This window comes from Lagopus leucura, unplaced genomic scaffold (genome assembly GCF_019238085.1).
Source record: "Lagopus leucura isolate 7727_CA_CO unplaced genomic scaffold, USGS_WTPT01 Super-Scaffold_100002, whole genome shotgun sequence".
Lineage (NCBI taxonomy): Eukaryota > Metazoa > Chordata > Aves > Galliformes > Phasianidae > Lagopus > Lagopus leucura.
In genome coordinates, this window is record NW_024962263.1 from 34,151,648 (window position 1) to 34,168,336 (window position 16,689).

A 16,689-nucleotide genomic window follows, 5' to 3' on the forward strand; every position below is an offset into this window, starting at 1 on the left:
GGTTGAAAAGGGCCACAATGATCATCTAGTTTCTACCTCCCTGCTATGTGCAGGGTCGCCAACCACCAGACCAGGCTGCCCAGAGCCACATCCAGCCTGGCCTTGAATGCCTCCAGGGATGGGGCATCCACAACCTCCTTGGGCAACCTGTTCCAGTGTGTGACCACCTTCTGTGTGAAAAACTTCCTCCTCATATCTAACATAAACCTCCCCTGTCTCAGTTTAAAACCATTTCCCCTTGTCTTATCACTATCCACCCTTGTAAACAGCCATTCCCCCCTCCTGTTTCTATGCTCCCTTCAAGTATTGGAAGACCACAGTGAGGTCTCCCTGGAGCCTTCTCCAAGCTAAACAAGCCCAGTTCCCTCAACCTTTTCTCATAGGAGAGGTGCTCTAGCCCTCTGATCATCTTAGTGGCCCGCCTCTGGACCCACTCCAAGGGCTCCGCGTCCTTCCTGTACTGGGGAACCCAGGCCTGGACACAGCACTGCAGATGGGGCCTCACAAGAGCTAAGTAGAGGGGGACAATCACCTCCCTCTCCCTACTGGCCACCCCTTTTTTAATGGGGTACAGAGGATAACAGCTGTAAGAATACCTTGCTGATACGAGACTCATTTCTAGGTACCTTACACCTTAATTTGGTATGCTGGAGAGCCCACATTTTTTCCAGTTACCTGTGAATTGAAGAAGTGGGGAGAAAACTGCTTCCTTTAGTGGTACGTGGCACTTGAAATGCATTTGCTGTGAAGCTTCTTGCTTCTAATTGTTACCCTGTAAATAGTGGATACCTATGTTTCAAAAGGAAATGACGTGAGAGGTTTGAGCTCCCAGAGAGAGCTGAGCAGTAGTGTTTTTCAGGTGCTTGTTCTTTCTCATTGGCCTCTACATATCAGCTGAGGTGCCTGAGGAGAACCAAGAAGTTTGATCAGGATGACTATGCAAGCACAGAGAGAAGAGCTGAGCCCAGTGACGCTTCATTTATGCTTTGTTTGTTTGTTGAGTACCTGGTGGTAAATGGAGGCCCAATAAGAGGTGAGGTCTGGGCAGGCAACAGAGGGTATTGGTTTAGTTTTGGGGGTCAGAGGAAAATTTTTTTTGTGTTTTTCTTTTTTCAGTTTTGCTTGTTGATGGAAGAGGGACTATGACTCTTTGAAAGGTGAAGCTTCACTTTAGAGTGATAATTTGCTCTTAGAAATTATTTGAAGTCAGAACATTTGACACTGTATAAAACTGTATAAAAGATCTCAAGCCTCTGACTTGAGGAACACCAGTACAGAACAGTATGTAATAAGTATTACAGTGTTATGCATTTGAGTAAATAAACACAGTGATGGATTTCATTTTTTAAAATAATTTTGAACCATTTATGGAAAATTTTTTTTTTTTTTTTTTTTTTTTTTTAAGGATAAATAACAAAAACAACAAAAAAGAAAAACTGGTTCTAAATGCAGTGTTGGTCATATGTGGGAAACGGATATACAAGATACATTACACAGAATCACAGAATCACCCGGGTTGGAAGGGACCTCAAGGATCATGTAGTTCCAACCCCCCTGCCTAGCAGGGCCACCAAACATACACATTCAGATCAGGTTGCCCAGGACCCCGTCCAACCTGGCCTTGAACACATCCAAGGACGGGGCATCCACAACCTCCCTGGGCAGCCCGTTCCAGGGCCTAACCACTCTCCTTGTAAAGAACTTCCCCCTAACATCCAACCTACATCTTCCCTCCTTCACATTAGGGAGTGTGAATCATTGTCCACACAGAATAAAAGAGGATGGAACCATGGAGATCCCTAGGGGAGAAGAATGGCAGTTGAGCCTAACACACAAGGCGTTTGACCTGGGTTTTGGCATCCTTTGGTTTTTGGAAGAGCAGGATGCTGCTGGGAGCAGTCCCACTTGACTGGGCCAGAAGGGAGCGAGCTGTGAGCTGGTGACTGGGGATGCCCAATGAGTTTTTAAATATGGATCTGAAGTAGCTGATGGGGCATGTGCTGAGGGGCAGCGCATGCAGAGAGAGGTTTGTGAAAGGGGAAAGGAAGGAGGCTGCGTGCCCCGGGGCCACAGCTGCTAAGCTTGTGCTGAAATGACCTTGTGAATGAGGAGCCAATGAGTCAGGGCCAAAGCTGAGCAAAGGAGAGCACAAATGTAAGGATGAGTCAAAAGGGGCCCAAACAGGTTTGCAAGAGGGAGGAGGAGAAGGCACTTCTGGAAGAAGCAGAGGCATTGAGGAGAGTTGAGAAAGCAAAGGCTAAAGGGTGAGCTGACAGAGAGGAAGAGGTGGGGAAAAGTGGCCTTTAAACTCTGTCAGCGGGATGGGCATATCTTGGGAAAGAGGTGAGGAGGGTGAAGCTGCATGCAGGTGATCCAGAAGGGATGTGACAGCCAGGCTGGGCAGCAGCCTGCATGGGCAGCCGGGGCTGGGAGGCGGTGACGAAGGCAGGGAGGAGCCGGCAGTGAAGGAGATCAGCGCCATCCGGGCTGTGTGAGTGAGATGCTGTGGGCATATGCTGCGACGGAAGCTGAATGAAGTGTGTGTGTGGCAATAACATCAGGCTGATTTCTTCCTTGTCACAGAGAGCATGAATGAGAGGAGGGTGGCTGTGTTACAGCCACGGTGCTTTGGAGGGAAAAGGGCTAACTCTGTAACACCTAGCGATGCAAACAGATTTATGTTCTCCATGTGTCTCAAGGTGTGTGTGGTTCGTATTTGTTTTACCTGTTGATAGATCTGTCTTGGAAGTTGTAGTGTGCGGAAAAATAAACAAACCAGCAACCTGTGCAACCAGGCCTTGCTTCCCTGCAGGCTTGTTTGCTTGCTGCACTTCCAGGGCTTTGTCTGTTTTCCATCTCCCTAATAGTTACTCAGCGTCTGTGGGTCGAGGCTGTATAGCGCTTCCTAAATTGGGGGTGGATTTTGGTCCTTCTTTCTGATTTATGATGCCTGAGAAGGCCAGCAGCGAGCTTAGAGTTGGTTTTGGGGATGAATGTCCCGCTGGGCCCTTCTCTTTTATGGCACAGGCTGCCCAGGGAGGGGATGGGATCACCATCCATGCAGGTGTTGAAGGAACTTGTGGATGTGGCACTGAGGGACGTGGTCAGTGGGCATGGTGGGGGTGGGCTGGTGTCTGGACTAGCTGTACTTAGAGGTCTTTTCCAACCTGGATGACTTTGTGATGCTATGTTATTGTGCACTACACTTGGGTGTGTGTTTGTGGATTTTGGGGAAAATTATACTCGCTCTGTATGTGAGGGGCTGGCCCAACTGTTTAAAGCCTTTTGTTTCAAAGTGTTTGATTAAATGATAAGGAGAGGGAGCGACTGTATCTATTTATATAAGGAAAATAGAGTTTCCCTGAACAGAGTTATCAGGGTTTATCTTGTGATATTCACTACATCCCAACCTGCCAAAATCTGAAGCATGCTTTATGTTGTGCACTAATGAGAGCAAAGTTAACAGGATTTGTAAAAATGTGCCTAGGAATCATATTTGTAAGCAATGTGTAGAAGCTGTTTGTCTCTTTGTGTGATACACTGCAGTGATGTTACACAGAAATAACTCAACACTTCATACCAAAATAAGCCTGCCTGACTGACAGCTGAAATATTTGGTTTGGGGTTCAATTTTTCCTTTCTTAGCTAGGAGTTACAGACTGGAAGGAGCAATCCCTGAGAGCAGCCCTGCAGAGAAGGACCTGGGGGTCCTGATGGATGAAAAACTTAACATGAGCCAGCAGTGTGCTCTTGCAGCTCGGAAAGCAAATGGTATCCTGGGCTCCATCAGAAGAGGAGTGGCCAGCAGGGACAGGAAGGTGATTGTCCCTCTTTACTCTGCCCTTGTGAGGCCCCATTTGGAGTATTGCATCCAGGGCTGGAGCCCCCAATACAAGAAAGACAGGGAGCTGTTGGAGAGGGTGCAGAAGAGAGCCACAAAGATGATCGGGGGCTGGAGCACCTCCCGTATGAAGACAGGCTGAGGGAGCTGGGTGCATTCAACCTGGAGAAAAAAAGGGTGCAGGGTGACCTCATTGTAGCCTTCCAATAGCTAAAGGGAACCTATAAACAGGAGGGGAGCCAACTCTTTGAAAGGGTAGATAATAGCAGGACAAGGATAAATGATTTTAAGTTGAAGGAGGGAAGATTTAGGTTGAATATCAAGGGTAAGTTCTTCACAGAGAGAGAGTGGTGAGGTGCTGGAATAGGCTGCCCAGAGAGGTTGTGGATGCCCCATCCCTGGAGGTGTTCAAAGCCAGGGTGGATGGGGCCCTGGGCAGCCTGGTCTAGTATTAAATGTGGAGGTTGGTGGCCCTGCCTGTGGCAGGGGGGGTTGGAGCTTGATGATCCTTGAGGTCCATTCTAACCTAAGCCATTCTATAATTCTAATGAGTTTTGAAATTCAGAAAGTAATTTTGTGCTTTATGTTATTTTGACATACAGTTATTATCAAGTTTCTTCCCTTTGTGTCTTAGAAATACAATAGTAAAAAGATGGGAAAAACAGTTATCCTGGTGTAGGGTAACTAATGCTTTATGGCGACATAGCTTTTGTTAACGCTGGCTGTACCTGTGTCCTTTTCTGTGCTGACAATGACAGGTCAGTGCAAGCCACCATGTATTTCACAGCTGGGTTTATCAAATGCGTAATGGAAGTAGCTTTTAATGCTAAGAGCTGCAGAAAGCTCTAAAATAAATTTATGGATGGATGAATCAACATCTAACATCTTCTGGTCTTTAAAACTGCTGGTGAACTTTGAAACTTGCAAGCCTTCCTTTAAACTACTAGCAGTCTTCTGGCTTATTACCAAGTACAAGGTAAGCTCATCATCACAAATTGTGCATTAAGTGATCTTTAGGGGCGCTGTGGACATTAGTGAAGAGAAAGTGAAAAGGAAAAGATTTTCAAGGTGCTGGATATCTGCACATTTGCCTTCTGTGCTGTTCTCATCTGTTTTGTGGTTGGTGTTACTGAGCCAAAGCTGCCTGCAGTTTCAGTAATGTAAAAGGTCTCAGCTTTGCTGGTCTGGGATCTCTGACATGTAGCGTGTGTGTATGTAGGAGTGGGCATAGTGCGTGTACTTGACATTCAGAAATGTTGCAGAGAATGGAAAAGCTGTAATTGAATGTCTTAATTACCTGCTTAAGTTCTTAAACGGTTAAGAAAGCTTCCTAAAATAGAGCTAGTCCATTCTGTTCAGTGCTTTGCAAGAGCTTACAGGAAAATAGTGCCTACAAAAAAAGTAACCTAACAACTGAGAATGAGTTTTCGGTGTTGCATGCTTTGTGAGTTTGGTGTTGTTTTTCAATGTTAAACCCTGCTACCTCGGAAAGTAATGTTTAACAGAAGGCTTTTATGGCTTTCTACATATAACGATCCCTCCTTGTATTTCAGGGCACAGTTCCTCTCTTTCCCCTGCACTCCCCTCCCTTCCTCTTTCACTCTTATTTTTTGTGCATGCGTTTTGTTGTTGTTGGGTATTTTTGTAGCTCTCTTGAAAATGGGACTTTGAAAGGTGATAAGGAAGTCAGCATCAGCCCAAAGCCTTGTTCCAGTGTTTTACAATTGTTTTATAATCTGGGGGAAAAAGTGAGCAAATAACTTGCTGGTGTTCGTTCAGAGATCTTTTTTATTACACTAAGGCTTTAGTAGTTAGTCAAACAACAGTGCTGCAATTCTGGATCTGTTAACAGGTTAACGCTTGGCAACGCTTATATTTATAAGGTAATGATTTTACTGTAGCAATTTGAGCAGCAGGATATATTAGGTATAAGAAAAAGCAATTTATTACCTTGAATTTCTTAATTCTGCACACAGCTTATTTCATAGCAATGTACTGTAGAAATAATCGTTACCTCCCACTGACCCACTGAACACCTAGCTATAGCTAGTAAATTTGCTCTGTATTAAACACACAGCTTATTGCATTCAGGGTCTGCTCTGCATAAGCCATTCCAATGCAGTATGCATGTATGACAGCACTGATGTGTGTTGTGGTAATTGTGTGTTGTGACAGCAGGAATCTGGGTGCTATGGACAGTGTTCTTAATGTAACTTTTGCTGGGGTAGGGAATCCACCATTCAAAATGTTTATTTTTAGTCACACATGTTCTTGCGTTCAAGACTTGATGCACACAGCACAAAGGCATTCCAATTTTAGCTAATGGTATGGCTTCCCATTTGAGATAAATTAATCTCATGGCACTGTGTGCACTCACAGCAGCTGGGGACGTGGTTTGTATGGAGCTTGAATTGATGGGGCAGATGTAAGAGGGAGAAAGGAGATGTATGTGTGAGATGCACTAGCATTTTATGCCAGCTGATGATCCAATTCCCATTCTTTTGAAGAAAATACAAGTACATTAAAAGTAAACATTTTCTTATCACGATGCTGAAAATAAAAGCAGGTAGTTCTCCCCCTCCCCCCCTATTTTAAGATTAAAAACTGAGCAGAATGTAGTGAAGCACACTGGCAGGAAAATGCGCTGCCCAACCAGTTTGCAGACAGCCCCCATGCTGCAGATTTAAAATAGCCATGTTGCAACTCCCTGCAAATTGGTTTGCAGTGGAAACCCTAACAAGATCATTAAATATAAAAGCCCTGCTGGATGCTGGGAAAGTACTGTGCTGCACATACATGTGTGCATCTCCATGGACGTGCATGAATGGGCAGCATCAATGCCATCGATTTGAATAAGGAGGTAATGTGCAGAATTGAGGTGACTTTGCTTGTGTTTGGAAGTGACTTGTGTTTATTGTGCTATGGACGGCATGGTGAATGTTTCCTCAGTTTTTAATTCTTAGCACTTGAATATTTTCAAGACACAAAATTAACTCATTTGTGCAGGTGTGGCCAAATAAGAGAACATTATTGTTAAATTGAAGTAAAACTGAGTTGTTCATTGTGGGTTTTTTTTTTTCTTTTTTTTTTTTCTTTTTTTTTTTTAACTTAAAATGAGGCTCATACTCAGAATTAGTAATGTACAGCATGTCAAAGTAAGAGCTTTTGACTTCCCAACATATATCATTAATGACCCTAGGAAAAAAAAAATCACATCTGCACTAGTTCAGTTCTTGGCTTTTCTAGGGCTGATCAATAATCACATTGTGTATTCATTCCCTCCAGCCCCCCACCCTGCAAGGTCAACTTTAACTACTAGTCTTTATATTTCAGATGAAGGACGTGGACGGCTTTATGCATTAATAATATTGTTCTCAGTGTTTCCTTTGGATCTAATTTACTGTTACCCCCTCAGAATGAGCAACTTGTTTTTCTTTGTTTTGCTTTATTTTAATACTTTTATCATTTTTTCGTGAGAGCTTTTCATTTCTACCTTATGGTGCAGTGCTGAGTGATCTAAGTAGGAATTTGAGGATGCTGAAGTTGGCTACGGTTTTGCTATTTAAATGGATCCACTCTTCATTGTATTGTTGAATGTGAACATGACAATGGGAGAACAACAATTCCAGGGCTTCTTGTCTGGATGGCAACACAGCTGGTGCTATGAGGTCTGTCCAAATGCGACTGGTCAAGCATAACAAGTTAGTTCTAATTAGAAGTTCTTATTTACGTTGCGTTAGAAAATAGTTTGAAGCAAACTGGTTCATTTTGAGTGAAGTTGGTTCGTTTTCCTCTTGCCTTGTAAGATTAATGTTGTTTTTTTGTTTTGTCCCGCAGCCAGAGTAAGTAGTCTTGAAAGAATCTTGCCTTTAAAATAAGCTTTTTATTTTGGACTATAATGTAGTGGTCACTCACAACTGCTTTAAAATAAAGGGTTATTGTGGCTGGTTGTGTCAGTGTTATGTATCACCACTAGATTAAGTCTTGTGATGGTGGCATTTTGTGATTTCTGCGTTGTTGTTTTCATTCCATGGAAGTACTAGTGATACTGGTTCCCTTTTATTCATTTCTTCATATTAGAGTGGAAATGTAGTTTGTTCATAATGGATTATTGATTGGTCTGAGAACAGCAGAAGCCCCAAGGCCTTGTCATCAATGGTACTTACTTTCCCAATAGTGAATGCATCACTTCATGCAGCTATTCGTAACCCCAGTCTGTAGGATATAAGCCCGTAATTGTTAATCTTGTACAGCGCCGGTTTTAGGGAGAGGAACTCTTCATTGTCATTATAGGATTTTCCCCCTCAATTTGTTCAAAGAATGGTCTCTTTGTTTTGCGAGCAAGATAAAGCTTGTCCTGGATGTTAATGATATATTTTAATTCATTGCTCATAATACTACAGTGTAACCAAGAGAGCGCACTGCTTTGTCTCCAGAAGACAAACACGCACAGTGCACTAAAACACAAAATATGTACTGAGTGGGTGACAGCTCCGTGTTTCTCGACAAACCCAGGAGCAGCGCAGGGCAAACTCCCCCCCTCCACGCTCCTGCACTGCTGCTTTAAGAACCACCAAAATCTGGGTTGCGCTGTCCCTATTGTCCTGCCGGCTTGGTTTTGAGAGAGGTCACCTCGCTACAGATGCCTACCTCGAGCTTTTTCAATGGCAGTGATTTTGATCTTTATTCCAGCGTCTTTTTCCTCTGCCACCCCCCACGAAGGGTGCCACATCGCTTCGGAAAGACCTGACTCTGCTTTTGCAGCCCTGGCTGCTGGGCTGGAGCCTGCTGCAGGATGCCATTAGCTCATGGAGGGAGGAAGACACAAAACCTTCCGATGTAGTCAGAGGAGCTCAAAATAATGTTTCAGTGTTTGAAAGGCAAACTTCCCAGATGGGACCAGCTTCCTCAGCTGCAGGGGATGGCTGGCTTAAAATGATTGAACAAGTATTGCAAAAGTCTGCTTAAGGCTTGGGTTTTATAAAATGTAGCTGGAATAAACTTAGACTAGCAGAAGTTCCGTGTTTTTCTTTTTCTTTTTCCTTTCCTGTCATCGTGTCAATTTTGGCAGGCTTAAACAAACTTTTCAAACAGGCTTGTTGTTAAGATGCATTCATAATAATTGAATACATTTGAAAATTAGACAGTCGTCTTCCATAACTATCTCTGGATTCGCTGATAGCTTTTCACTGGATTAGTTTGGATTACTTTCAGAAAATCAATTCAAAGCTATGCTGCCTTTACCTACTGGCAAGTTTAGTCCCTAGGTCAGAGAATGTGAGGATTTCCTGTAAATTCAAGGGTGGGCTTTACTATTTAAAGACACACTTGGTCTTCTGCGGTGCAGTAGAGTATAACTTTGGGGCAGTCTGAGTCTTCACAAGCCTAGAGAGGCTCCAGGCTGCCCTTCTTCGAAAGATACAACTTCCTTCCATTTACCTATAGATGTTTGCATGCAATATCCTATCACTGCATCGTGTAAAATAATTTCAGTGAGGTTTTTTTCCTAAGATCACAACTTGCAGTGTTGGTTTTTGTGGTTTTTTTTTTTTTTTTTTTTTTTTAAAGTCACTGTTGCTTTTGGCAGAGAAACGCAATGAATGCAGCGATTGCAGTGTATATTCAAACCTCTTGCAGATGAGAACAGCAGTATTTCTACAGTGTATTTATCTTTCAGATGGGACTTGCAATACTGACGCCCAAACTGAAAGCATTTGATTTTAAAATACACATGTTGCTTTGGGAAAAGATTGCAGAGGCTTAAATGTATCTTCTTGTTTATTACCTGTTGAAGAATATTCTCATCTGTTGCAGGAAAACAAAGGATTTGCAGTTTTCTGTATGTTGGAACAGGGATAATTTTCTTCTCTTTTTTACTCTGTCTACACTGTTGAAGATATTTGTATCTAAGTATGTGACAGAAATGAATTTGCAATTTTTCAATGAGGTACTTCTCTTTACATTGTATTTTTTCCAATTTTCTCACCTTGTTTATTTTCTATGTATTTCTTTCCTTCAGTATTTTCCAAGTGGCACAAAAAGGCCTTGAGAGGGCTGTGTGGCCAGCTGCAGGGACTAAGTGTGTCTCGTCTTCTTTCAGAACACGCAGGTGGCATAAAAAGTAGAGTATCAGGTATTGCAGAGTGCTCCTGTTTTATTTAAAGCATTGTTCCTTGCCCTTTTACCGGTGCCTCACTTTACAACTCATTTTAGCCGTGAGGACAATGGAGTTGTGAGCACAGCAGAGCCGTGTGTTTCTGCTGTGTTGGTGCTGGCAAGGGCCCGATGCTCTACTGGGGAATCATGGAATGTCTTGGGTTGGAAGGAACCTTACAGATCGGTTAGTTCCAACCCGCTGCCACAGGCGACGTTCGGCTGCTGTATCAGGCTGCCCAGGGTCCCATCCAACCTGGCATTGGGAACCTCCAGGGATGACGCACCCACAGCTCCTCTGGGCAGCTGTGACAGCACCTCACTGCCCTCTCTGTAAAAAACTTCCCCTAGTAGCTAATCAAAATCCCTCTCTTTTAGTTTAAAACTATTCCCCTTTGTCCTATTAAACCATTCTTTCCCCCTGTTCTATCAAAACTGTGGGTGATGCTGAAGCTCCAAGCTCCTTGGTGACAGCAGGTTGGCTTTGGCCAAATGCATTTTCTCTCAAGCCAAAAAATCTTTCCAAGCTCAGTTTTAATATTAGAGCCTATTAGATGTTTTGGTGCATAAATGTTTGAAATAGAGTCGATTTACTTTTAACTCCAGCTTCAGCCTCTGCTAGCAGCACTCCCCCTGCCTTGGCAGCCTGCGAGGAATCTACAGGCTGGATGCAACTGTGCTGTGAATGGTTTATGACAATTGTGGAGCCTTAATTTGGACCAAAGAGATGAAAGGGTATTGGTTACTACCTGAATTACTTAGACTGGATACCTTGGAGTAGCTGGACAGATACCACTTGCATTTAAAGAGTATTATTTCAGAATATTTTCAAATTTGTAATTAGGTCAAAATATTTTTATTGTTGCAGTCAGCCAGAAAAAAATGCACACTGCTGTGGCAAAATTTTACTTGCTGCAAAGGAGAAAACAGTATGATTTGGTTTTCTACTCAACATCTTCCATCTCTTGTGCCATTTTTGACATTGAAATTTTTGTCTGATGATTAATCTGGAAGTTACTAAGTGTAAATTGGTAGAATTCTCGGTGTTACTTTCCTTGGTTTGTATGTTTAGTATTGTGAATGGAAGCATTTTTCAAAGTTGTCGTTTTTATTTTGCATTTGCTGCTTCTCTCCTTTCTAATGAACACTAGCTTTGTTGTTCTGCAAAGAGCCCCTCGAAGAGAATTACATAGAAGAGGCACTTAGAGGATGCAAAGTGGGAGCTGAAAGCTGCTCCTGTATGTCTTTGCCAGTCCGTTTACTATGGCCTAAAGCAGACCTCCGCTTACCGTGTAGAGACTCAGATTTGGTGGATGCCCATCCTCCCCTTGGAATTTCTGTCGGTGGGGAGATCAGACCTGAAATGCTGCAGGTTTTAAATGTGTACTAATTGAAACTGTGCAAAACCAGGAACGCTCAGTTCAACTTACGCTATAAATTGCAGTGCGCAGGCCAAGCTAAGTAATAAAGCAGAACCGATTGTCTCGCAATATTTTGATGAAGATGATATACTTCCATTAATTATTTTAGATTAATAAAATCATTTGGCAATCTTTAAACTCTGGCTTATTTTTCCCCCCCAGGCCTAATTGAATATAGGGCTTGGGGCATCTCCTCTAAGTGACTGTATTTGTCTTACAAGTAATGCTTTCTTCATATCCTCATTTTCGTAACTAAGCTTCATTAATGAAAATGCTATGAATAATTGAAATGAAATATGTCATGGCTAAGCATAGAAAAGCTGTGGCCGAGTAAACAAAGGGACTCTGAAGCTTTGGATTTATACGTGCTTTAACTGTGGCATGCAGCATTCTTGTCTAAGTTTGACTTTTAACACTCTTGAATTTTCAGACAAGAAACAGTATAGGAAGTTGAATTAGAATGAGACCTACATTTAAAAAAAAAAACCAACAGCAACAAAAAAAGAAAGGTTGTTTGTCTAAAAGCTTACTATTAAGCAGCGTTCTTGCTGGTGTAAAGTGCAGAAAATGTGGAATGTAGAAGGCATCTAAAATACCCAGGACAGTCTGTCCCCAAGGCTTACTAGTTGTTTTCTTTCCCCCCTCTCTCCACAGAACATTTCAGAAGCAGCTGCAGCCTATTCAAGTATACTGTAGTGTGAAAGGCAAAAAGTATTACCTTGCTGTTTCTTCTTACTGTTTAATGAATTTTAGGTCAAGTCTTTGGTTATGAGACAATCTGGGTTGCTACTTGGCAGTCTTGTGTTATGAGTCACATAAATGAAAATATTACTATGTGTTGTTTCATCCCTCAGTTCCCTCAGCAGTGGAAACCATGTTTTTATTTGCGATTTTGCATGTTTGTACCATCTGAGACAGCAAAAAACTTCCAGCGGCTGCCATCCTTCATATACTCAGTTTGCTGTCAGGCAGCCCCTTCACTTGGTCTTAAATGACAAATTTCAGAGATTAATTCAGATGCTCTTGTTTGCACACTTCCTGCTTATATGGACTTCTGAATTTGTGATCTGATATGATTTCCACCCCTCACCCCCAGGCTAATATGTTACTTCCAAACTAGTTGTAATATAAAAATGCTTTGTTCAAGAAATGAAATTGCATTTGTGATACATCTGTTTTAGATATTAGTATCAGCTCTCTATGAAAAAAAGTGGTTTGAATAGATGCTGTTGATAGCTTGTAACGTGCTGTACAGATACAAGATGTAGAAAATCAAACCCAGAAATGAATGGTTTTGTAGCAAGTAAGAGGACTAAATTAGACATAATGAATTTACTCTATACTGTGTAACTGAGATGAGCGTTGCATCAGCTTTACCTTGCTTTTTGTTAAGCTTGTGCTGGTGATGTGATTAGACTGCATTTACTCATTTATGTACTGAAGAGGTTCAAAGGTGAATACAATGAGAAACCTTTGTGACTTTAGATCTGTAGCTCTTTATTTTTTGAGTCATAGATCTCAAATGATGGATGCATGAGTACGTAGTTTTGTTTTTGCTAGTTACATTTTAAGATGCTGATGTTTTCTTAACTCAATAATAGTTTGGTGCTGTTCATTACAGACTGTCGTATCCTTTGATCTAGTCATGTGGTGTCTGTAGTTCTTAATGAGGATAGGAATGGGAGAAGATTTTTATTTTACAGTTGTAAGTGAAAAAGAAGCAATCTATTAAAATCTAACCATTGATTTTTTTGCTATATGAAAAGGGGAGAGATGCTGGTGCATTGCATATTGCATTGCTGAGGCAGATAATGACCATCGTATTTAACTGTGGCAGAACACAAAAGCTTTTTGACTTTTATTAATCTGTTTTGTTAATCGAAGTTGCTGCTTCCTTTGTTTGTTTGTTTATGGTTAAGGCTCTTTGTCATTGAGGTGGTTGCTCTTGTGGTTTCCTGTATGTCTTGCTGACATAAATCACCCACTTTTAAGATGAGTTGATACCTAAGCATGTTATCAGTTCACTTTGTCAGATTGAAACTAAATATTATATTTGGAGATTTCATCCATATTGCCCATCAGGAAATAACTATTAGTTACCTGGAATGCTTTGTCAGGCTCTGCGTTCTCATTTTCTCTTTAATCAAAGTACTGAATGTGCCCAGTTTCTGCGCCTGCTCCTTGCATGCCACATCAAGCACAGCAGAACTGTCTGAGATGCAAAGTAATGCAGTTGCCAGCAGGAATATGATATTTGCTAAAGTCTCTAGGAAAGCCTTTTATCTTTGGCAAGTAAGTATTTTACATGAAATTACTCGTGATGGTAAAGCCACAGATTTGAAGTGTAATAACCCCCTCAAGAAATGTTTTCCTCATGTAAGCTGCATTTTTTAGCCACTTCTGCTTGGTTTTAAAACAAAAAATATTTTTAAAGTTTGCATTTCTATAAAGACAACGTGATGTAAGTTTATGGAAATTTAATTCTTTTTTCATAGTTTCTTCCTTTTGGATATTATTAATGGTGCTTTGAATGCTTGGCATTGAAGTCTAGAATATCAGAGAAGCTGCTTCTTGGTGCAATAAATCGTAGCATAGTGTGCTTACGAGTGTGGCACAAGTGTCAGAATCTGTTGAAGTCAAAATATTAATGTGTTGAAATACATTTAAGAATATGCTTACATGATTTTTGTAAGTTTATGTGCTTTTCTTCTTGTTCCAGGTGATCTCCGCCATCCACTTAAAGAACACGCAGAAATAAATCAGCGATTTGAGCAGCTGCAAGGAGAAATGTTACTCCAAGAATGAAGCAATAAAACATCTCCGCAGAACCGTATGATTGAGAACGCAGTTCAACCCTCCTCTGCTGCTGAACATGCTTTAATCCTCCTGCCCCACTCACCCACTGTTGCAGTAATACAGATGGATCGTAGCAGAGAAGCAGAAATGGCATTACGGAGATCCTCCAGCCCAGGCAAGCTGAGCAAGAACGACATGGATGCTGACAAGACCATGTGCCACAGCTGCTGCATTTGTGGTAAAAGTTTCCCTTTTCAGAGCTCCTTATCGCAGCACATGAGGAAGCACACAGGTGAGAAGCCCTACAAATGCCCTTACTGCGATCACAGAGCTTCCCAAAAAGGCAACCTGAAGATCCACATCCGTAGCCACAGGACAGGCACTTTAAGTCAGGGACATGAGGTGGAGATGGGAGAGGCTCAGCTGGGCGAGATGGGAGTGTCGGAGGGCCTTGGCGGCTGCACCAGCCCCACCAAAAGCACGTCTGCCTGCAACAAGATCTTGAATGGTAGTGCTCAGTTAGACAGCAGCAAGATCTTGTTAAGAAGCAGCAAAAAGGACATCACAGAGGCGACGCCTGCTGAGGAGGATGGCAAGCTGTCTGCTTACCCATGCACCTTCTGCAAAAGCAGATTTGAAAGGAAGAAGGACCTGGAGCAGCACCTGCACCAGATCCACAAACCGTTCAAGTGCAGGCTGTGTAGCTTCATGACCCTGAGGGAGGAGTCATTGTTAAGCCACGTGGAGAAGGACCATGTTACTGCTCAGGTCCCAAATGGGGAGGCCTACACTGAGAACTGCAAGAGCGAGCTGAGTGCTGGTGAGTTTCCTTGTGAAGTCTGTGGCCAGGCTTTCAGTCAGACCTGGTTCCTTAAAGCTCACATGAAAAAGCATAGGGGCTCATTTGATCACGGCTGCCACATTTGTGGCAGAAGATTCAAAGAGCCCTGGTTTCTCAAAAACCACATGAAGTCACACGGCCCGAGATCTGGGAGCAAAAACAAACTGAAAAACGAGCTGGAGCTCATAGCCACTATCAATGATGTGATACAGGAGGAGACGATTGTGACTGGCCTGTCCCTGTACGAAGTCTGCGCCAAGTGTGGAAATCTGTTTACAAATATGGAAAGCCTAAAAGCACATAATGCTGTGCACTACCAGGCTCAGCGGGGCAGCACTGGGGATAAAGCCGAGGGCTTAATCGATGGGAGCCTGAGCCCCTCAGTAACAAAGCAGTTTTTCTTGCAGTGTCTCAGTCTAAGGCCATCTGTAGGGATGGATAGAGTTACAAGAGGACAGTCTGGAAAAAGAGTAGCTGAGCTGGATCCAGTCAGTAGCTACCAAGCTTGGCAGCTGGCCACCAAAGGAAAAGTAGCAGAGCCCTCCGAGTATGTGAAGTATTTGGGGTGGGACGAGGCCCTGGCGGACGCGGATGTGACTTACGACAAAGATAAGAGGGAGTACATCCTCGTCAACCAGGAGAAGCGCAAGCGGGAGCAGGATTCGCCCAGCTCCTCCAGCAACCCCAAGAAGAAGAACTGTCCCAGCGGGCGCCTGGAGAAGGCCAGCAACGTCCTGCCCGGGGAGAGCTGCCCGCCTGCCCAGGGTGATGTGGACTACCGTCCCTCCTCACGGCAGGGCAGGCGGGCCACCCAGAACAAGTCCACCGAGTGCTTCGAGTGCGGCAAGATCTTCCGCACCTACCACCAAATGGTGCTGCACTCGCGGGTGCACCGCAAGGAACGGAGAAGCTGCCGCGAAGGTGGGACGGCCGCCCAGCCCGACCGCTATGGCTCCAGCAGCGAAGAGGGGGACTTGGGTTCCGTCAGTGGGCCCAGCACACCTGACTCCGCGTCTGCTCTGGAGGACTCGGCCACCTCTGGCCTGGGAGAAGAGGGGGCTGAGGAGAGCTCGGAGGAGGGAGCGGCTGACCCCTCGCTAGGTAAGATGGCTGCTGGCTGGGGCACGCAGTGAGCAAAGTGTGTGGGCAGGATGGAGCCCTGTGCCCAACATGCATTGCTCCGTGTGGCAGTTTCGTTGATGCTGTTGCGATAGATGTAAGGTCAGAGGATGTCTTCAGAAGGTGCAGGTAAATTTGTATTTCAGTGGGGGATACCCAAGAATTATCTCAGTGACCTGCAGCAAGTTACCTCTGCTGTTACGTCATGCTGCCCTCCCAGCACAAGAAACATGTAGATGGGTACCTAGGGTTTAGTGGACAATATTGGTAGATGGACTAGATTACTTAGAGGTCTTTTTCCATTCTGTGACATCTCAGGGGCTATTTTTCCCCAGATTATGGACACCCAACCCCAGTCCTACCTTCAACAAGCTCATTCAGGAAGGGTGCAGCTTGTGTGGTGTTGCTCCTAAGCATGTGAACTCATTAATAGCCAGCATGGAAGGTGTTTCTCTCCTCTCCTTTCTGCTTTGCTTCTCAAACTTGTGTTTATAACTCCAAGGGCTATAATTAATCTC

The 16,689-nt window shown here is 43.4% G+C and overlaps 1 protein-coding gene across 1 annotated transcript in view; it reads left to right on the forward strand.

The window, feature by feature from the left end:
- Positions 1–16,689, forward strand: part of ZNF516 (zinc finger protein 516) — a 100,120-nt gene that overhangs the window by 26,591 nt on the left and 56,840 nt on the right. The window contains exon 2 of the mRNA XM_042869755.1: positions 14,135–16,153. Coding sequence (XP_042725689.1) covers positions 14,248–16,153 — 1,906 coding nt within the window. The 5' untranslated portion in view covers positions 14,135–14,247. The remainder of the gene's footprint in view (positions 1–14,134; positions 16,154–16,689) is intronic.